This window comes from Bos indicus x Bos taurus, chromosome 4, assembly GCF_003369695.1.
Source record: "Bos indicus x Bos taurus breed Angus x Brahman F1 hybrid chromosome 4, Bos_hybrid_MaternalHap_v2.0, whole genome shotgun sequence".
NCBI lineage: Eukaryota > Metazoa > Chordata > Mammalia > Artiodactyla > Bovidae > Bos > Bos indicus x Bos taurus.
In genome coordinates, this window is record NC_040079.1 from 16837879 (window position 1) to 16860277 (window position 22399).

The 22399-nt window shown below is 36.6% G+C and overlaps 1 protein-coding gene across 8 annotated transcripts in view; it reads right to left on the minus strand.

Moving 5' to 3' along the window:
* Nucleotides 1–317: 317 nt before the first annotated feature.
* LOC113891147 (putative RNA-binding protein Luc7-like 2) overlaps nt 318–22399 on the minus strand; it is a 56455-nt gene continuing 34373 nt past the window's right edge. For all 8 annotated transcript variants that reach the window (XM_027538863.1, XM_027538868.1, XM_027538870.1 and 5 more), the window contains 7 exons: nt 20848–20958; nt 17835–17978; nt 12904–13080; nt 11357–11448; nt 9135–9164; nt 5462–5653; nt 318–1607 (listed from right to left, as the gene is read on the minus strand). In XM_027538863.1, coding sequence (XP_027394664.1) covers nt 1430–1607; nt 5462–5653; nt 9135–9164; nt 11357–11448; nt 12904–13080; nt 17835–17978; nt 20848–20958 — 924 coding nt within the window. In that variant the 3' untranslated portion in view covers nt 318–1429. The remainder of the gene's footprint in view (nt 1608–5461; nt 5654–9134; nt 9165–11356; nt 11449–12903; nt 13081–17834; nt 17979–20847; nt 20959–22399) is intronic.

The window sequence follows — 22399 nt, forward strand, 5'->3', positions numbered from 1 at the left end:
CGGGGAAAATCTGAATACCAGTAATTGAGGTATAATGAATAATGGATGTTAACAGCTTCTTTTTGGATAGGAAAAACAGACAAGAACTTTCTTCCCCCAGAATATCAGTACAGCATATTGTGCTGGATCAGATTCCAAAGATTCTCAGCTGTGCCACAGCCTAACCTGAGAGATGTGATCCTTGAAAGGATCTTAAGTTATACTCACAGATCCTTATATTACTTAATATTTTCTCAGCTTTTCTAGAATCACAAGTTTAACTACTGTTTCAACATGAATGGATATACAGCTTTTCAATGCAGAAATCGTTAAGTCTCTTTACACTGGTTACACCATGTTTTTATTTCGGTTTGTTCAATGTGAAGAAAAACAAAACAAACAAACCCAATTTCTTCTGCAGGTCTGGTCCTTCTCTACAGTGGTTGTTACAGTCCTGAAGCAGCTGGAATATAATCAGCAAGGGCCCAGGTGGAGCAACAATTCAGCTTGAATCTCTGTAAGTATATATTTATTTCCTTTGGTGCCTTGCACAGTAAGGCACTATAATAACAGAATAGAAATGGCCACCGCAAATAGCTCTAGTGACAATTGACTAGACAAGTTACAGTTTAATGATGGTGGTGGTGATTCTTTCACTTTATTATTTTTTACAATAAGGGTGTCATCTTTGTACTCCACACACACAAAATAAAACAAGTGCTTATGAAAGTCCCTGCCCCCACCCCCATCTCAAAACATCCTGAATGTAGCTATTCAAGAAGAACAGAAAAATCAAGACATGTTTGATTTCAAAATTTCAATAAAAAAGCAAAGTATGTAATGCAACAGCTGTTCAACTTCCAACTCTAAAATAGGCACCGTTAGACAAACAAAACTCCTCGTATTTTAAATTTCTCCAGCACACATTCCAGTATAAATGTTTTGAACTGTAATCAGCTAGTAATTAATAATGGGCATAGAACCTTAGAACAGAAGTTATATTGCTTCCTTGTACCCCTTTCTCTTACCACTAGAGGGTAGAAGTGTCAGGGGATATAGAGTCAAAGGAAGAAGGATTAAAAAGAAATACCCAAAGTCGCTGTTGTTTGGGACTAGAGAGGAAGACAGCATTTTACAAATGTTCAGAAAATCCCAAGGCAAGTAACACAATTCACCCACTATCAGTCCTACTAGAAAGAATAAAGACATCTGTGTCTTATTATATAAAACTGGACTTTCAGAAGTGTATTACAGGTTCACCAGAAACTATGGATGTAGTTTTAGGCTTCATCAAAGAAAACAAGTACAGACTGAGTTAAGATGCTGTACACCTAGCCTAGCTGGATCGGTGTCTGGAACTGCTCACTGTGCCACCCCGAACAGCTGTAAACTAAACAATAGTATGTAACTCCAGAAGAAGCTTAAGGATTGAGGATATGTACACAGCTAATTATATCTCCCCTGCTTCGCGCTCTTCAGAGCTCCTCCTGTCTTCTGATCTGCCATTAGCGCTCTCATAGGACCGCTTCTTATCTTTTCGATCTCTGTCACGAGGTGATCTGTCTCTTGAATTCCTGTCTCTGTCACGTGATGCTAAGTCTTGGTCTCTGAATCTTTCTTTTGAGGATCTGAAAAATATTAATTTGAGGAGCAAAATGTGTTGGGAAACCCAAAACCCAAATGAAAGAATCGGATAAATATTAAGGTACTGATTAGTTGAAGATACACAGAATACAACCAAGAAAGAGGAGTCAGTTTTCTGACAGAAAAGAGCACTACTGTATTTTGCTAAGGGGACTAAATAAGGAGATGGGTGAAAACAAAGAGCTAAGGGTAAAAAACCGTAAGCCAAAATAATGATTTCCAAGACAGTCTCATTATCTCAGAGGCAACCCTAGAGCTTCTCCAGCTCACAGCAAATGTATTTCATATGAAAATATACAAGATAATACCTTAAAAATGTTATCCAACATTTTAAAAACAGAATGTACATTCCAAATTAGATGGAAAGCACTGACTTATGATAGGAGTCAGGAACTAATTTTTCTTTGCTGTCTGGCCAGAGATGTAAAGATTTTAGGTGTTACAGGTCATGTAAGTGTGGTATATTCTTCCTCTTCCCTTTGTCAACTCCTTAGCAATATAAAAACCATCATCCATAGCTCCCTGGCTGTATAAAAACGGGCCAATGGACCAGATTTGGCCTGCAGGCAACAGTTTGCCAACGTTCAACTTAGGTAAGAGAACTACTCAATGATATGGCTTTAGGTAACCATCGATTATTTTAAAACTCTGCTTTATTCCTCCTGAGTTAGCTCATTCAACCAAAAGAAAAAAAAACAGAATAAAAGACAGGTGATCACACTAATCAATCTTGATTAACCGTGACTGTTTCTTAATACCGCCTTTCCATTCCCATACCCAGCCAGTAAGAAAGGTAAATATAAGCTCATACCAGAGATTCAATCAGAAGGAAAACCAAAGGACACTAGGGGATCAGAATTAACATGGAATCTTCTATACCTTCAACATCTAGAATAAATTAGGAACATATCATATTTATTTGGTTCTTTACAGGTGACATGGTACTTTTACATAATTATCTCACTTAATCCATGCTTAGAATTAGGATCTGAAGCCTAATTAAGTAATACTTTCAACTACTAAGGCAAGGGGAAAAAAACACTACTATACTAGGCAGCTGTAGAAATACCATTTAAAAAGACTAAACCAGAAAGGTTGAAAGATTAAATGTCAACTTTGAGCATTCTACTGAATTAAGGTTTTAATAAGCTTAATTTAAAAATGATGTGTTAAATCACTCCACACATCCTACCTTTGTAGGATGTCTTTGTAGGAATGGAATATGGAGAGAGAAGACTGAGATGCTGCCTAAGAATAAGGACATGTACTAAGCCCCAGAGAAACGATGACAAACTATGAGATGAGTGTCAACTAATATTTTGCCAGAGGTTACAATGTCCTGTACAGAAGCAGTTTCTACTCAGTATACCAGTAATTCTGATGAAGCAGGTACTCTTCTACTAAGTAGATGAGGAGAGACAGGAGGGGTAACTGGATAATTTGGCCAAGGCCCTTTTCATCCAAGTAGTCTGACTCTGAAGTCTGCACTGTATGCGCCTGAACACAGCAGAAAAATGCACATGGTCCTCGTTTACCAAGGGTGGGAGTTCCCAGCAAAAGCCGCACGCAGACTCTACTGAGACCAGTACTTCATAGCTGAAGCAGAAGAAAGCCAAGTCATAAAAGACCTTTAACTGGGATTTTTACTTTGAAATTAAAACTGGTACTATGTAGCAATAACTTGATATTCTCTTTTATATCAAGTAGATTTCAATAGCAATTGCTCATTTTCGGCAAAAAACAAAATACTGCTTTGAGACAGTAATCTGAGTATCAAGATTAGAAGTGTTCTTGAGAAAAAAATACTTCTACAAAAATAATCCTCTTTATGAATATGCTGAAAATATTGGATGAGGGATTGTCAGGTAGCATGGTGGTCAAATTTCCTATATATCTTCATAAACGCAGGAAACATTAGAGACTGGGTCCCGGAAGAGGGAGACTTCATGCCTATCCCGCCATCCCCACCACCAATGACAACATTTAAGAGTGCAGAGATACCAAAACAATGACAGGGGGCCAAGGTGACAAGAGAAATTATCTAGACCTTCTACCAACCAGCAAGATGATTCTTAAAATTTACAATGTAGGTAAGATTCACGGAGAATTTTTTAAGATGTATTTTTCTGGGCACTGTACTGTGTGCCTAGTTTTAAGGATATGAGATAAGGGACCTAAAAGCACACTATGAACAACTCTGTCCCTTAAAAATTCACAAATTCCCAGCTCATTCTCTGCATGTGCCTGTAATATCTAAAATATCTCTTTCCTACCTGGTTTTATCTATTCAAATTATACCTACTCTATTTAGGCTTTAGGCTACTCCCTGAAGCTATCTTTTAAAATTACTCTGATATTTCCCTCATCTAAACTCCCAGGTGGCGCTAGCAGTAAAGAACCTGCCTGCCAACAAAGGAGATATAAGAGATGCAGGTTCGGTCCGTGGGTCGGGAAGATCCTCTGAAGAAGGAAATGGCAACCCACTCCAGTATTCTTGCCTGGAGAATCCCAGGGACAGAGGCGCCTGGCAGGCTACAATCCCTAGGGTCGCATAGAGTCGGACACGACTGAAGCGACTTAGCACTAGCACTAAACTCCCATACTGTTTACTCTGATTCCAGTTTAGCGCTTAGGTCAACCTCATTATTGTCAAAATATTAGTCCTATGCCCTAATTCACTTGAATAAAGTTGCTCAACTACCTTATATATATATATATATAAGGCCTAGTGCAGTAGAAGAACTACTTGGGTTTCTAAGAGTAGAACATAAATGTTCTCACCAAAAACAACAAAAATATATGTGAGGTGATGGATGTGTTAACTAGATGGGAGGAATCCTTTCACAATGTACCTGTATAGCAAATCACCACAATGTACACTTTAAATATCTTACAACTTTGTTAATTACACCTCAGTAAAGCTGGAGGAGGGGGTGGGAACCTACTTGGAACAAGGCAAGAAAATAAAGAATAAATAAAAGGGCCTATCATATCCAACTCAGTCTGTGAGCAGTTTCAGGGAATGGCTGGCTAAGGCGCCAAAAATAAAAAAAGGAATCTGCAGAAAGCTGTTAAAAATTTATCACAGGTTTCATGTGGAGTAATAATCCATAGAAAGCTTGAGATTAGTAGATACTAGGCACTCAAAAAAATGTTTCTGTTCCTTAGAAATGACCTGGCTCTTCAAGGGCCATGATGGGACCTGAGAAGTTTGGGGAGCTTGGTTTATACAGACCATGAGTGCAAAGGCTCCATCACATTCTAATCCTTTGTCCTTTGTCAAACCAAGTCCTTAAACATACCTCAACCTGGGTCTGCCCTCCCTGCATGTTTTGAATTTTCATGCCAGTGATGTCTAACTTCCTTAAAATTCTGAACCTGCCCTGCCAAGCTAACTGTATGTAACATTGCATACCTATAGTGCAGAACAAACAAGAATATACTGAATGTATCTGCTCTAAAAAAGTACACCAGCTCCAGGAAGTTTAGAAAACAGTAAGTCAAACAACTCTTAACAAAAGGACTTCTCAGAGTCCCTAATTTTCCAATACATACTGGAGAAGCTCTCACAGTACTGGTACCTAAAATTATTTGCCCATAAAGTACTTTTCCCCAAGACACACTAACCAGAGAAAAGCAATAACCTCTGCATGTACTGGTTCCAATTTCTTACTCTGGCTCATAAGTATATTCTTTCTGAACTACCCATATAATCAGGAAAAAAAAGTTATACACTCACACACAAATGTGTACAAATTACCAGATGCAAGTTCAAACCACTAGTATTCCAAGTCTAAACTGTAAAGGTAGTTCCATATCCTCCTATGGACCTCAGTACCTCCTCCTCGATCGCTCTCTGCTCCTGTCTCTAGAACTGTGCCCACTTCTCTGGTGGCTGCGGCTCCGACTACGGCTGCTGGAGCGGGACCTGTGGCGATGGCGTTTCTCCCGGGATTTGGATCGAGTTCTCCTTTTCCGTTCTCGTGACATGGAGCGAGACCGATGTCTGCGATGCTCCCTGGACCTGGATCTATAAAAGATATTTTGTTTTTAGTTTCGTTGGCACTTAAGTTTCTCATTTACTAAAGCCTACTCTTTATAGAGAAACTTAATGCCAGTACTATTTCAAATCAGCTAAATCTACAATGAAATAAACTGCTGGTATATTAAATAACTACATACTAGAATTTTGAAATAAACAGTTCTCAGGTCAGTGTTGTATAAATTTACATTAGGAATATTTTTTTAAATGGAGGAAACAATCTATAATACTACTACATGCCAAGGACTATATTACCTAGATGTTTTATGGATTTAATTTTAAATCTCTATGGATTTAACTATGATTTTTAGTATACTTTAGAAACAAAGTATGTACCTGGTGAACACGGACAGAAGGGAGGAGACACATGAGAAAGAATATTGTTTAGGGTAAGTTTTAACTCGCTGAATTGGAAAGGTTGTATGAACATCAAAATAAATGCCCACAATGTGTCTTGTCAGTGTAATCAAAACAGTTAAGACCGTTCTCTCTGCAAGTAGTACATAATTTATTGGGAAGAAAAAGATTACATGCATAAATCATTTTAGAGAACTTTACTTATACTGCAAAATAATAATAATAATTTACAACAAGTATGTAGGCATACAGAGAAGGAAAAACGCTTCTGTAGCCTCTATTGGGTTACAAAACTAATTTATGTATTGTGTATATGGTCACGGTGGGGACAACATATATAGAGGATATAAAACATTTGGGGAACAATGGGAAGAAATGAATGAATATTGTTACTGCTGCTAAGTCGCTTCAGTCGTGTCCAACTCGGTGCGACCCCAGAGACGGCAGCCCACCAGGCTCCACTGTCCCTGGGATTCTCCAGGCAAGAACACTGGAGTGGGTTGCCATTTCCTTCTCCAATGCATGAAAGTGAAAAGTGAAAGTGAAGTTGCTCAGTCCTGTCCGACTCCTAGCGACCCCATGGACTGCAGTCCACCAGGCTCCTCCGGCCATGGGATTTTCCAGGCAAGAGTACTGGAGTAGAGTGCCATCGCCTTCTCCAGAATATTGTTAAGAGTGATGGAAATGTTTTAAACTGGATTGTGACAGCTGCACAACATAAAAATTTACTGAAAAATCAACCTGCAAACTTAAATAGGTAAACTTATCAAATGGTGTGTAAATAATGAAGTATTTTCTCGTAATCTGATTACAGTAAGTTCAAAAGCACATTATTCAGGTAATTTATAAACTGGGTTTATTTTCAAATGATTACTTTGTTACGGTTTAAAAGTATTCAGCTTCTATCAACATTAGAAAGAAAGGCATCTACTATGGATCTAGTATCAATCGCAGCTGAATACAGTGTTTCCACAACTGAGTATTTCTGAGAAGAAACAAAGGGAAAAGAGAAAATCCAGTCCATGTGTTTTTATCAAATGGTATTTTCTTTTATCACTCACTCTGAGCTATTGTAACAAATTATTTCCCCAAGGCATACTTCATTTTACTTGACAATAACTGTCTGGTAGAAACATTTACTGGGTGCCTACTGCACTGTTCTAGGTCCTAGGGAGACTGAGCAGCCCATACAGCAAAGTCCTTAACCTCCTCATGGTGCTTAAAGTCCAGAAAGAGGCCTCCAGACATGTAGGCAGCAAATAAAATATAGGTCAGGTAGTAAGGACATGACAGAAGAGTAAAAAAGGAGAGTAAAATTAGGTGGTCCTCTTTTATACAGAATAGGCAGGAAAAGGTTTACCAGCTAATCAGGGAGCACAGAGAAGAATGCTTCAGGTAGAGGGAACTCAGGTGCAAAGGCCCTGAGGGGGGGAAAGTTCACAGGAACGAGACACCCTTCTGGCTGTCATGAGATTAGCAAGGGGGAGTAATATCAGGAGTCTAATAAGCAGGATGACCTGCTTGACCTGAATGACTTTGTCATTCAAACCAGGATGCTTTCAGTATTAAATTATACAGAGGAAAAGAGGGAGCTATTAATAAACATGCTGAGACAAGAAATAAACTATAACTCTCCTAGGGCAGATTGATCACTCTACTTAAAAACCATGGTGAGGATTTCAACTTCTCCTGAGTGAAACGGAATACCTTTAGAAGGTTTGAAGACAGAGCTGATTTGCTTTAGTCCACTTTTTAAAAGAATACATTTTGGCTAATGTGTAAAAAACAGACTGAGGCCAAAAAGGGACGTGGACATGAACAGAAATTAAGAGACTTGTTAAAAGGCTACTGTAAATAGCGAGGTAAAAAGTGGCTTGGACTAGGGTAGCAGAAATTAAATTTCTAGCCTGAATATCTAAGGATGTTCTGTGTACAAAGAGTTTAAATTTCTCTCCAATGAAGGGACAAGCCTGCAGTAACCAATCAGTAAAAAATAATCATCATTTAATATTTCTACTTCTCATCCTGGACTGAGAAACTCACCACCATATAAATTAGCTGATACAACTGGTCCTGACTAATGTCTTAGTTTTTTAGTGTTTTATGCAGAAATACCACTGAAAGATGCTAAAAAGTACCAAGTAAGTGTTAGTCGCTCAGTCATGCCCAACTCTTTGCAACCCCATGGACTGCAGCCCACCAGGCTCCTCTGTCCATGAGATTTTCCAAGGCAAGGATACTGGAGTGGGTTGCCATTTTCTTCTCCAGAGGAAATCCCTGACTCAGGGATCAAACCCAGGTCTCTTGCACTGCAGGCGGATTCTTTACCGACTGAGCTACAAGGGAACCCTCTTCTCCCTGCCACCAAAAAAAAGTACTAAGTAGTACTTAGTACTAAAAAAAAATACTAAAAAGTACTAAGGGACGTTTAATAGAAACACAAGGTTTTGCTTTCATAACAGCAAATGCTCTTATTCTTTAAAGTCAAGAATACGTAGAAGGTTTCAAAAAGAAGATGTGATTTGAGTTGAGAGCAATGGAAGAATTTGGGGAAAAAGCTTCAAAAAGTCCACCAATACTAGGGCCAAAGATCAAAATTAAGTCTTCTCCTCTTCCTCTTTTATGGATGTAAAATGCCCCATTAAAGCTTTATGTGATACCTGTGCAAAGGGAGAAGTAATAAAGCCCAAGTCTAGCTTGGGTGCAAACCAACATTTTCGTTTCCCTTAATTAACTCACCATGGATTCCCTCATTCAAAACATATCCAACTATTTATTTGTATTTTGAACAGATACAACCTCTTAGAATGTGTTTCTTAGATGTACCACCCAAACTGATTTTTAAAAAATAAATCTTGTCACATGTATACTCAGCTTCTAAATAAGATTTTAATGAAATATTCTGAAATATTTTTAGCTCTCTCTGTAACTTCAGGGCACTGTATATAATTTATTCTGATAAAATTAAACTGTAGCTCATGAGTATCTTCTGACCAACTTCTCAAATGACACTGCTCAAATATGCACTACAAAAGACTTAAGAGAACTAATAAATTCTCATTCACTACCCTCAGAAAACACAGCTTCACCACTTATCTTGTATAATACCTACCTTTTAGGATTCTTGCTATGTGAGCGAGACCTAAAAAAAGAATTCTGTTTTTAGAAAAATAACTATAAATAAGGAAGAAAGGGTACAATGTGGTATTAAAATTACATTCCCATTTCTAATTTTTATATTACTTTTATAAATACAAGGCACATGTGTGTATACACAAATTTTCCCAAAAAGCACCACAAACTTTACAGACTTTCTCACTCTGGCACATCCCTTACCTAGGCTACCTGGCTCTTAGAAGACTTAAAACACAATGCAATTCACTAATTCTCCAAAAACCACCTCCCAACCTGGAAAGAATTCTTTGTTCTTTACATCTGTCATTTCGTCTTTCCCTCTTAGATCAGAACTTCTGAGGGGCACATACCCTAGAATTATCACCTCATACAATAACCCCTAGAACACTCAATTCAATCTTACAATGTTTCTTAATATGACACACAATTCTCTGATACAAAGTACTCTTCATGTTGCCCAGTACACAATTAAAGCTCAACAGATAGTAAGAGCAAGTATTACGGTTACCAGGAAGTCAAAGGGTTTTTTTTAGTGGAGTGTATATAGCTTGGTTGGAACATGAATGTGGACTGAGCCTCATATAAGCCATAACTGTTTCCATCATTCACTATCTGTGTGGCCTGGGCAGATTATTTATCTTCCTGCAGCTTAGTTTGCCATTTTAAAAAGAGGAATAATAATAAAAAATTCACCGGGAGCTTTCAAGTAATAGATAAATAAATACAGGAAGTCTTACTTATTAGCACAGTATCTGGCACACAGTAAGCATCTAGTAAAGTGATAATAGTTTTTATCATTATCCTTTCAACACCATAGTTGGAATCCCATTTTGTGTATAATTTTATACTTACTAGTAATTTCCTCATCTTCCATACTTAGGGTCCTTCAAGTTCACAGATAGTTTAAAAAAATTTTTTTTAAACATTTCTGAAATAGCATTAACATTTCATAACCAATATTAAAAGAAATGTGGCATTAGAAGAGTAAGATGTGATGTACTTTCATCTCTGACAGATGTGAAAATGTAGTCTTGCAAAGAATTCTTTTTCTTATTTGGCTGTCATCTCAGATGTATAATTTGTATTAGTGGCAGTATATTCTGTTGAATTTTAACTTAAACTGAGATTCAAATTCCATTTGTATTATCTTAAATATTACAATACTGGGTGCTATTTCCATGGAAACTTAGTATACACAAAAGAGAACAGGGATAAAGCTCTAAGGTAAAATTTACTAGTAAATGAAGAAAATATATCGATGGAAGAATAAAAGCACTTCCTCTAAACAGGAACATGTCCATATATAGCTTTGTTTCATTTTTGTCATCAAAGTGCAAAGAGATTACCTGTTACAAGCCATGTAACAAAAATGAAGTCAGTTTAAGTGTCTTGAAATAGATTGCATGTAACAATCTCAAAGCTTGGAGGAAGGTGACATAGCTGAGTCACATATTATCAAAGGTTTTAATTAACTTAGGAACATCTACTGAAGAGAAGCTATTTAAATTTCAGAGCAATATAATACCATTAAGGAAACACTGTAAGTTAGAATGATAGGTAAATCTTTTCTGGCACATCCCTCCATCTGAAAATTGTTTAAGTTTTTAAACATGTTATCACACAACATGCTGCCAATGGGTAACAATGATCCAGAACATGCACACGTTCTAAATATGAAGAATCCTGATTTTATCAATATACCAATATAAAAAGAACTGTGCACATTTAGCTATTATATTAAATTAATAAAAGTTTTAACAGTTTATAGCTTCTAAATTGAACAAATAGATAATCAAAGTAGCATGTAAAATAATCAGTGAAACAGATTAAAAAAAAAAAAAAACACCCAGCCCTTCTATCAACAAGTATGTACCATAAAATAGTTCTGTGCCAGTCTAGCTCAAAGTGAGCCTATTATGGTAATCAAAGGGCTAGAAACGGGCCTTGTTATCTTACTAAACACAAAGATGTGAGGTGCTCTTGGCTCCCTCTTCCATACATTTTGAAGGAAATCTCCTGGACTTAAACAGTCTTTAGTTAATATACTTGAATAAACACTGTTTCATATGGTAATATTTTTAAGAGTAAACAGAAATTTCCCAAGTCCAGATTTACTGATGTCTAAAATCTTATGCGCCATCACATCTTTTTTTATGCCCCACTTCAGGTCCTTGGACCACTCCAGTGATCACGCCATACCTCCTCAGCTTCTCCCTTTCTTCTCTCTCCCTTTCTTCTCTTCTTTTCAGGCGTTCTTGGTTTCTTTTCTCCTGCTTCTCAGCTACAACTCTCTTAAAACACAACGACAGTTCAAAATAATATTAAATGAGAAGCATTATTTACCCGGCCCATTCTTAGCATTATCCTCAACTTTACCATATCGAATATCAAAACTTTTTAATACCAATTCAATTTGAAGTTTTGTCAGGTTTAATCACTACACTTACAAGTCTGGTTTCCAAAATCTTTCCTCCCTTTCATATAAAATTTCATATTTCTCTATGACTTCTTAATGATATTTCAAAATCACTTTTAATATTTTTCTCCTCTTATATCTTCTAAATTCTTTAAAAATGATTTAAAAAAATCAATCATTATAAATCACTATTTCCATGCTCTATGATTTCCAACACAGAAATGTCTTCTGTTGACTTCTAGTTACAATCCTGATGCTACTACTTTTAAAAATACCAGTGATAAACTAACAACAGAAGAAATAAAAATAAAATAAAAATACCAGTGAAATGCTCAACAGTTCTGCTTCTAGGTCTGTATTTGGTACCCAATCAGGTACCATTTTTATCTTTGAGCCCAATGATCATTTGCTATGGTGACACATTCGTAATTTCAAAAAACTTACCCAAGATCATCTAAGTTACTCAGAATACTGGACAAGAGCTCACAATAAACTAAAAATATGGAGAAATCCCTAGGTGATTTGATTCTACATTATTTTAAATGCCCAGCTATGGATGCTGGGTTAATTTCAGTGATAACTACACAAGAAGTGACTACTGGTGTTTGCCATCTTTAAGAAAGTCCTCAATTCATGACAAAATGCGACAGTGCCAATTAAAAAAAGACAAAAAACAGCTAGCCACATCAGACTGCTGAAAAGTAAACTGGCCCTATCCATTGACTGTGCTCACTTTCAATGGTTTAGAAATATCCTTTTCTGTCTTTGTTTATCTTCTCAGAAGAATTTGGCAGACAAGTAAGAGTTGTGTTGCCTTTCTCACATCAGCCTATTTAAATGACACAGACTGTCCATTTAAAAAAATAGGTTTCTAAGCTTTCTCAAGTGGGAGCAGAAGCATAAAACTAGAGGTTTTAAAATCTGCTATTTAGTGAACTGCAAAATATTTAAAATATTATCATTTTTTTAATCTTCCTTTAAATGTTATATTAACATTATTACCAGTTTTTTTTTTTTTTTTTTTAAAGAAAGTATCATTGGAAATTTTAGGGGGCTTGTAGGATTTTCTAACCCAGTTTGCAAGATTCCTACCTGATTCAATATAATGTCCAAGAGAAAATATTATCTCCACCAAGAATAAGAGGATTTTTAAAGTTTGTCAGATATCCATTAAACAAGCTATTTCCATTTACAATCCTACACAAAATCCTATAATCTGAATTATTAACAGAATCACAGTTAAGAATAGTCTTCAATATCAAAGAAAAATACTACACAAAATGAGTGGCTATAACTGTAAAAAGTGTGGGATATTAATTTACCAATGTACCTTTAATTCTTCAAGCTTCTCTCTTATTTCAATAAATCCCAGGTGCAGTTTACCCCCAAAATGATCAGCCAGTCGTCTGTCATTATCATGAAGACCTAAATAGGCAGAGCAAACTTCACAGACTCGAAGTTTCTGCTGCTGGAAACTGGAAGCGGGCATAGAATTCCGATAAACTTCCTAAACAAAAGTGAGAAAAACCATGTTCATATAAACTGCATTCAAATCACACAATTAAACAAAATTCACTATGTTCATACAAAAAAAAATGCTTCTAGTGAACATACGAAAGTATGGCTATTTTGTCATGAAACAGATTTCCCCCCCTTACTCCCATCCTCCATCCTCAAGACTTCTCCACTAGAAATGAAAGATCAGAGCCTCAAATTACCTTTTGCCAGAACTACAATAACATTAACAGGATATAACTTTCTTCAAAGGTTTTCTCTTTCTGTTTTCTGTATTTTTTTGTTAAAAATGAGATGCAGCAACCTCAAAAATATACACTAGTGAAGAATCAAGGTAGTCGCCGCCCATGCTTGCAGAAAAGGAATGCACGCCTTCCATACTGTTACAGCTTCCTTCCACGTATCGTTCTCCCCACGATGTAAATACAGACAAGGCCTACAAAAAACTTCGCCTCAAACAGAGCGGCTCTATAAGACATAGATGAAAGGTGCCTTACTGAGATTAAGAGGTCTTGGACTCATCATTTTACTTATACTAAGGAGATAATAAATTAGTATATTTGTGCATCCATTCTACCCTTTTTCCTTATACTGACAGAATTCTGATTTGTTTGAGGCAGCAGCATGCCCATATAAAAGCATGACATTTCCAAGTTTCCACATAGCTTTGGCTAAGGAAATATAAGTGGACACTGCTGGAGAAAATCTATAGGAGGTTCTTTAAGCATCCGCCTTGCAAAGCAAAGGACACCAGTTCAATCCCTGGTCTGGGAAGATCCCACACAGCACATCTACTGAGCCAGCACTCCAGAGCCCGTGCTCCGCAACAAAAGCAGCCACTGCACCACAACTGGAGAGTAGCCCCCATTTTCCACAACTAGAGAAAGACCACATGCAGCCAAAAATAAACGAGTGAAATTTTTTCAAAAAATAATAAAATGCAGTCTCCACTTTGGGCCCAGTTTTTGTATACCAATTTTTTTTTTCTTTTTAAAAAAAAAAAAAAAAAAAAAAACAGGCAATGGGAGAAATGTCTATATAGGTCTTCCACCCATTTTTTGATTTTTTTTTTTAATATTGAGCTCCATGAGCTGTTTGTCACTTTGGAGATTAATCCATTGTCTGCTGCTTCATTTGCAAATATTTTCTTCCTAAATAAGACATTTCTCCCATTTCTAGGGATTTCCTATTAGCTCAGCTGGTACAATCTACCTGCAATGCAGGAGACCCAACTTTGATTCCTGGGTCAGAAAGATCCCCTGGAGAAGGAAATGGCAACCCAATCCAGTATTCGTGCCTGTGAAATTCCATGGACAGAGGAGCCTGGCAGGCTACAGTCCATGGACTTGCAAGAGTCGGACATGACTTAACGACAAAACCACATATTACCACGTGTAAAACAGACAGCTAGTGGGAAGCTGCTGTATGGCACCGTGTCCTTGATGACCTAAAGGGGTGGGGTGGGAGGGAGGCTCTAGAGGGAGGAGGTACAGGTATACATGTAAACAAACCACTAACACATGCCTTTGATAGGCTATGACATTGTTTCAGTGGTATTCCTCTCAAAAATCTAATGAGAAAGAAATATTGAGCAAATCCAAAGTGAAGGACATTTTACAGAATAACAGGTCTATACTTTTCAAAATGGTCAAGACCATGTAAGACAAAGACTGAGGTACCAGATTAAATAAGATTAGAGTAAGACATAACAACTAAAATGCAATACATGATCCTGGACTGGATCTTAAGCAAAAGTTTTTCTTTTCTGAAAATGAACATTATTGGGACAAATGGTAAAATATGAACAAAGTCTTCAGATTAATAGTATTGTAACAATATTATTCTGTGATTCAGACAACTGGTACTGTGGTTATATAGTAAGATATCCTTGTTTTTATGAAATACACACTGAAGTATTTAGGGATAAATAGGCATCATTTTTATAACTTATTGTCAAACAGTTCAAATACACACACACACTGATGTAGGAAGAGAATGATAAAGCTAATGTGGTAATATGCTACCATTTGAAGAGTCTGTGTGAAGGATATAGAGAATTCTTCACCCGATATTTTTTCTTTCTTTTTTTTTTTTTTTACTTTTCTTAAAATATTTCAAAATAAAATATTTTTAAAAAGAAAATCCGAAAGCACAAGAAAGCACAGGTCAACTCAATTTTTGTGCCTTATTATTCCTCCTCTTTCTGCTTAGGGAGAAATGAAAGGCTTTAGGCTTAGAGACCATGGTGGTACCACAAACTGTTTATTTTCTGCATTGACATTAACTACATTTAAAAAAATCCTAATATTAAGAAATTAAAACTACCTAGAATGGCTACTTGGTATACCTTTTCCCAGCCTAGAACCTTTAATCTGTGTCTCTGTATTTAGAGTGGGTTTCCTGCAGCTAGTACACAGTTAAGTCTTATTTCTTTTTGTTGTAAATCTAGTCTCACAATCTCTTTTTAATTGGACTATTGAGACTCAGACGGTAAAGTGTTTGCCTGCAATGCGGGAGACCCGGGTTTGATTCCTGGGTCGGGAAGGTCCCCTGGAGAAGGAAATGGCAATCCACTCCAGCACTCTTGCCTGGAAAATCCCATGGATGGAGGAGCCTGATAGGCTACAGTCCATGGGGTCGCAAAGAGTTGGACACGACTGAGCGACTTCACTTTCACTATACCTCTTTTTCTGCTCCAGTGGTTTCTCTAGAGTTTATAGTATACAACTCCAACTTGTAAAAAAAAGCTAGAATCTTTTATTATAATCAGACAAAGGATAGTTCAAAACAAGGGACATTAATAGGGAGAGAGAAGGACATTTCAAAACAAAGGGTTAAATTAATCAAAAGACATAAAAATCCTAAATGTCTATTAAGCTAATAACAGAGCTTCAAAATAGATGAAGCAAAAAGTGACTAAATGGAAAGCATAAAGAAACAAATCTACAATTAGACTTCAACCACTCCTCTCAGTAAATATTAATAGAGTAAGTAGGCAGGAAAACCAACACGATATAGGTAAGTTGAAAAAATCTATCAACTATCTTCACTCAAAGGACATTTACAGAACACTTCATTTAACAAGGCAGAGTATCATTCAAGTGCAAATGGAACATTCACTAAGACAGGCCATAGGCAGGGTCACAAAACCAGTGTACTGACATATTTAAGAGAACTGAAATCACAACATGTTTTCTGACCACAACAGAATTAAAATCAGTGAAAATAAAGACTAAACAGATCTCTTAAAACCCACAGGTCAGAAAAGAAATCATAAGCAATATTAGCAAATATTTAGAAATGAATGAAAATAAAAACACAACATATGAAAATCTATGAGATGCTATTGCTGTGGTTAGAAGAATGATCCAAGGGGGTTGGAGGAGGGAAGGATTGGAAGCTTGGGAATAGCAGACACAAACTATGATATACAGTATGGATGAACAACAAAGTTCTACTGTATAGCACAGGAACTATATGTGTATTTCATAATTCATGATAAAATATAATGGCAAAGAAAAAAAATATGTAATGACTGAGTCACTTTGCTGGGCCTGCTAAGTTGCTTCAGTCGTGTCCGACTCTTTGCAACCCCATGGACGGTAGCCTGCCAGGCTCCTCTGTCCAAGCGATTCTCCAGGCAAGAATACTGGAGTGGGTTGCCATGCCCTCCTTCAGGGGATCTTCCCGACCTAGGGATCAAACCAGCGTCTCTTAGGTCTAACTTGCATTGGCAGGCAGTTTCTTTATCACTAGCACCACCTGGGAAGCCCAGAAATTAACACAACACTGTAAATCAACTACACTTCAGTAGAAGTAAAAAATGAAAAATAAATCAATAAAATAAACTGAATCAATGCTCTAAACTTCTGCCTCAAAACACTATAAAAAAAAAGAACAAATTACACCCAGCTGTGATACAGTTAAAAACAATGGAGACTATAGCAAAAGGGGAGAGTACAATCTTATTTGAAGGTATTTGATTTCCTGAAAAATATCGGGGGGAGGGGCAAAAAAAAAAATAGAACTTTGTCTGCAGGATAGCAGATTTTGAGCTGTGCTGTCGAAGAAGAATGAGAGGAGGCTTCCAGTGTGCTAGCAGACTATAATGAGGAAGGAAGAAAAGGGAGAATACTATAGTTGCATGGGGATGGAGAAGGGGGTAGGGTATCATAGTGACCATGGATATGAATACTGTATGTGTGTGTCTGTGTGTGTGAGAGACGTTTCAGTTCAGTTCAGTTTACTCGCTTAGTCGTGTCCAACTCTTCACGACCCCATGAATCGCAGCACGCCAGGCCTCCCTGTCCATCACCAACTCCCGGAGTTCACTCAGACTCACATCCATTGAGTCAGTGATGCCATCCAGCCATCTCATCCTCTGTCATCCCCTTCTCCTCCTGCCCCCAATCCCTCCCAGCATCAGAGTCTTTTCCAATGAGTCAACTCTTCGCATGAGGTGGCCAAAGTACTGGAGTTACAGCTTTAGCATCATTCCTTCCAAAGAAATCCCAGGGCTGATCTCCTTGAGACGTTGTTTAGGTAATTTCAATTTCAACAGATCAATGACTCTAAATTCCAAAACAACCACTAGTTTTGATATATAACCCATTGGCACGACATAAACTAGATATTTATTTTTAAACTGGTTTAAATTTCCTTTAACTTTTCAGTAACTTCTGATCAAATATATGTTCTTTTGGAAGTACAGATGCTAAGGCTCTAGAAACTGTAACTATAAACTACCTCTGCTTCTCTTTTTTTTGCCCGTGCTTTTTCCACTTCATCCATTACTTTCTGGGATTCCTCCACATTTCCTTCAGCTCCTAGCTGCTCCACCTTGGCCAACAATTTGCCAATTTCTTCATTTAACTCATGAACACGTTCTGCCTAGAAAGAAACAGAAAAGATGATCATGAATAAAAATCAGCACGTACCAAAGTTCAAAATATTTCGTAAGTGTTCAGAAAAGACGTTTGAGCTATCTAAGGCAATATAACTAATGCTTTCTGAGCATATCATAAATGAATTGGTGGACATTAGAGTATTTTGAGCCTGCCTGCCTTTACTTGTGAGTTCAGGGAGACAACTGATCTCAATATAACTACTGCTTTTTAACCTCTGCTTTGGCAGTGTATTCCAAGTATAAAATACATTTTCTTCCACATTCTGGAACTCTGTGCCTTTCCAAACCATCTCTTTCTGTTCTCTGACTTCACAACAAATCTGTTATGTTTCCCAAACTCACCCTGTTGTTTTCTTCCTCTCTGACTTTCCACATACTGCTCTCTCTTGCTAGGATGTCATCCATTATCTCCTTTACCTGCCTCATGCGTGTCTATCCTTTCAGTAAGATCCAACTGAACAGTCTATTATGTGAACAATCAATAGTCACACCTCACCCTCACTTAAGACACTTAAGCAGAGAGCATCATACACTCCTTTGTGCCATCTTTGTATCTTCTATGACAATTATTTTATCTGTATCACATTACTCTGTATGCCATTTTTGTATTTCCAATGCCTAAGATAAGCTCAAATATGAGTAAAAGAAATGAATTGGGGGATATTCTTTAAAGTGAAGATATGGCTTTAAAGTCCAACATATCTATCTGGTTTATGGCCAAACCAATTAACAGCTATGTAATTGTGGCCAGATTACCACACCTGAATCTACTTCCTCATCTGAGAAGTAGGGATAATACCTATCTCTCAAGGTTGTGAGAGATGAGAAAATGTGCCTTGTATATGCATGTGGCATATTACTAATATTCAGTATACCAGCATGGCACCTTTCTCCCATGGTCCATCCCTTTCCATTGGGATTATTTCTTTCCTTGGGTTCTGATATACCACCTCATCACCACCGTTATGGGTATCTAGTTCATTCCTATTGTTTTAATGGCACATGACAGTCTTTATTCTGGCTACAAAGTAAGTATTCAGCCTATATGGCCAATTAGCAAAAAAGGTTTTGATTTGATATTGACATCCAATCCCAACAAAGTAGTGTGCCAATAATCTTTACTCCTTAAATTTCCCTCAATCCAAGATATTTGTCCCTCAAAGAAATTCCCAATTGTATTATCACTATTGTCCTACTTTAACAAAATGGTGTTTTCCTCAAGTATCTGCCACAGAAAGACTGCATTAGTGACCAAAGCTCTTCACCCTCCTGCACCTGTGCCCTTTGCTATGTGAACACCATCATACGCTGACTCTGAACTTGGCCATGTAACTAACTGGCTTTGGTTAACAGGATGGTAGCAAATATGACATAAGGGAATGCTTAAAAACTGCTTGTACGATGGGGCTTGATACTATTGCACCTCTGCTACCACCATGAGAATGTGTTCAGGCCAGACTTCTGGCCTCCAGCTGACTAGAAGACATGAGTGAGCCCAGCTTAGAGGAGTAACTGCCTAGTCAATTTCAGCTTAAGTTACTGATTACAGACTCATGAGCTAAATAAATTCTTAATGTTTTAAGTTTTGAGGTAACCTGTCAGCATTTTTGTAGTGATGGATAACTAATACAAAGCTTTATAAACCAATATAGCTGGGGTCTAGCCAACTGCTATGGATCTCTTCCTACCAGGAGATATGAAATCCCATGTACTTTAGGACACCTATCTTTATAGTCCCCATATTAAGAAAACTTTCCAGAAAAAAGTTGGTTATACATAATCCTCTCCTCAGACAAGGGATCCATTTCACTTTGTATACACATATCTGAGCACTACATTTAATGACGTTACCTAAACTCTATTGGATAACTTTGTCTCCATTCTGCATTTTCATAAAATGTGCCAGACTACACTGAATGGTACACAACATTATAAAGCAGTGAATCATCAAATCAGCTAAAGTCAATATGTGGACTTCGGAACTCTGATTTAACACACCAACTCTACATAGGAAAATGAATTCATTCTGGGTATTGGATGATATTAAAAATTTGTTACCTTTATGAATGTAATTTTGTGGTTATGTTTTAAAGGTGAAATGATATGACATCTACAATTTGCTTTTCAAATAATGAAATAGCAGAAGACTGATGCCTTTGAATTCATTGGGATTCACTGTACTTTTCTCTCTACTTTATGCATAAGTTCACAACAAAACATTTTTGCCTAAGAATGAGGTACTGATACACACAACTTGTATGAAACTGAAGGACGTTGTACTGACTATAAAAAGCCAATCTCAAAAGGATACAACCTGCATGATGCCATTTATGCAATATTCAATAAAATAATTACAGAGATGGAAAATAGATTAGTGGTACCCAGGGGCTAGAGAGATACAGGAACGAATGTGGCTATAAAGGGGTAATATGAGGGAGTATTGTGGTGATGCTACAGTTAAGTATCTCAATTACAGTGGTAGTTAACCGTTACACATGTGACGAAATTGCATACAGCTGCACACACATGCACAACTAATGAAATGTGAATAAAATGTAAGGACTGGCCCAGTTATCAACTTCATGGCTTTGACACTATTAATTATGTAAGATGTTAACATAGGGGAGGACTAGAGGAAGAGTATGCAAAATCTCTACATATGTCTCTGCAATCTCCTATAAATCAGATCAGATCAGTCGCTCAGTCGTGTCCGACTCTTTGCGACCCCATGAATTGCAGCACACCAGGCCTCCTATAAATATAATTATTAAAAAATAAAAAGTCATAAAAAGTATACCTCAAAGTATAGTAAGGTAAAACTACTTTGTATTAATGAAATAATTGACATCTTACCTTCGCTGCAACTTCAGCACTAATTTCTTCTTGAGTTTCTGCTAATCTTTTCTTAGCCACTTCTGTTCTTCGATCACAATCTGCAATGAATGACTGCAGATGATCCATAGCCTACAAAGTTTAATTAAGACAATTACTGTAAGAAAAATCAACTGTATCTGTAAATATCTTTACTCAAAAAGTATACTTTATTATTTTAAATGCTATTATGGGAATTAAAAAAAAAAGTGAGTTCAACTACAAATTGAAAACCACTATCATCATCTATCAAATCTACAAAGAACAAACATAAAAATTCCCAGAAAATGTAAGGCTGTAAGGAAACCACCACTCTCACACTTTGCTGAAGGAATCACAAACCAGTGCAGGCTCAATAAAAAGGCAATATGGTAATCTTTATCAAAAGCCTTAACAATATGCCCTGACTTAGTAACTTTTACTTCTAGGAATCCATTTTAAGAAAGTAATCAGAGGTATATGGAGAAATTAATATTCAAAAATGTTCTTCACAGTGTTAAATGGGGAAATATCCAGGTAACATGTAGAGAACTTAATCTTCAGTCATTTAAAAAAGGTGTCAGTAGAACACGTAAGGACCTAAGAAAATGCTCATGCTTCATTTGTAAATAAAGTTACAAAATGGTATATGCAGTACGAGCCCAATTTTGTAAAATAAACAAACAGTAGCAAAATTGACAAGCATACATTAGATATTAACAATTTCTGAATATATGGATAATTTTTAGTAATCTGTTTTTCTGTGTCCTTCAAATTTTCCACAATGAAAATGTTACAATCAGGAACAATTGCTCTTTTCTCAAAGAATAAACCACTGAGAATTTTGTAAAAATCTACATCAGTATTTACATAGATGTTTATCAGGCATATGTTAGTATGTCTATAAATAAATCACAGTTCATATAAAACTAAGCTTTAAAGATGTATTCCCAACCCAACCAATTTAGACTTTCGTATCTTACTGTACAGAAATACAGCTAATTCAAAACTCCAATGTTTAAAAATATAAATTTATTAGACACACATAAAATTCTAAAAATGGTTATTTAACCCATGAATTTCATGAAAATGTAAAACCTTTTATCTGTGATGAAAAAGAAATAGTTATTTAACTCTAATTAACTTAAATTTTATTTTTAAAAAACGATGGAACTAATCAATAGTGTTGGGTCAACTAAGCAGCTATGTAGAAAGTGAGACCTATACCTCAATTCCTTGTAACAGAATAAATTTAATTCACAGATTCAAATACATAAAACAAAGCCATAAAAATACCAGAAGAAATAATGAAACAGAATTCTTATCACAGCAGGACAGGAAAGGCCTTTTGACTTAATTTAACAGATTTTTAACAGTTAATAAACGACACAACTACACAAATATTTTGCAAAACTCACAACTTCCAAAAAAGAAATAGAAAAAAAACCACAACATATTATCTGAGATAAGGGACTAATTTTCATTATATGTAAGGTGCTATTTAGTACAAATCAAGTAGAAAAATACTAACATCCAGGACTTTCCTGGTAGTCTG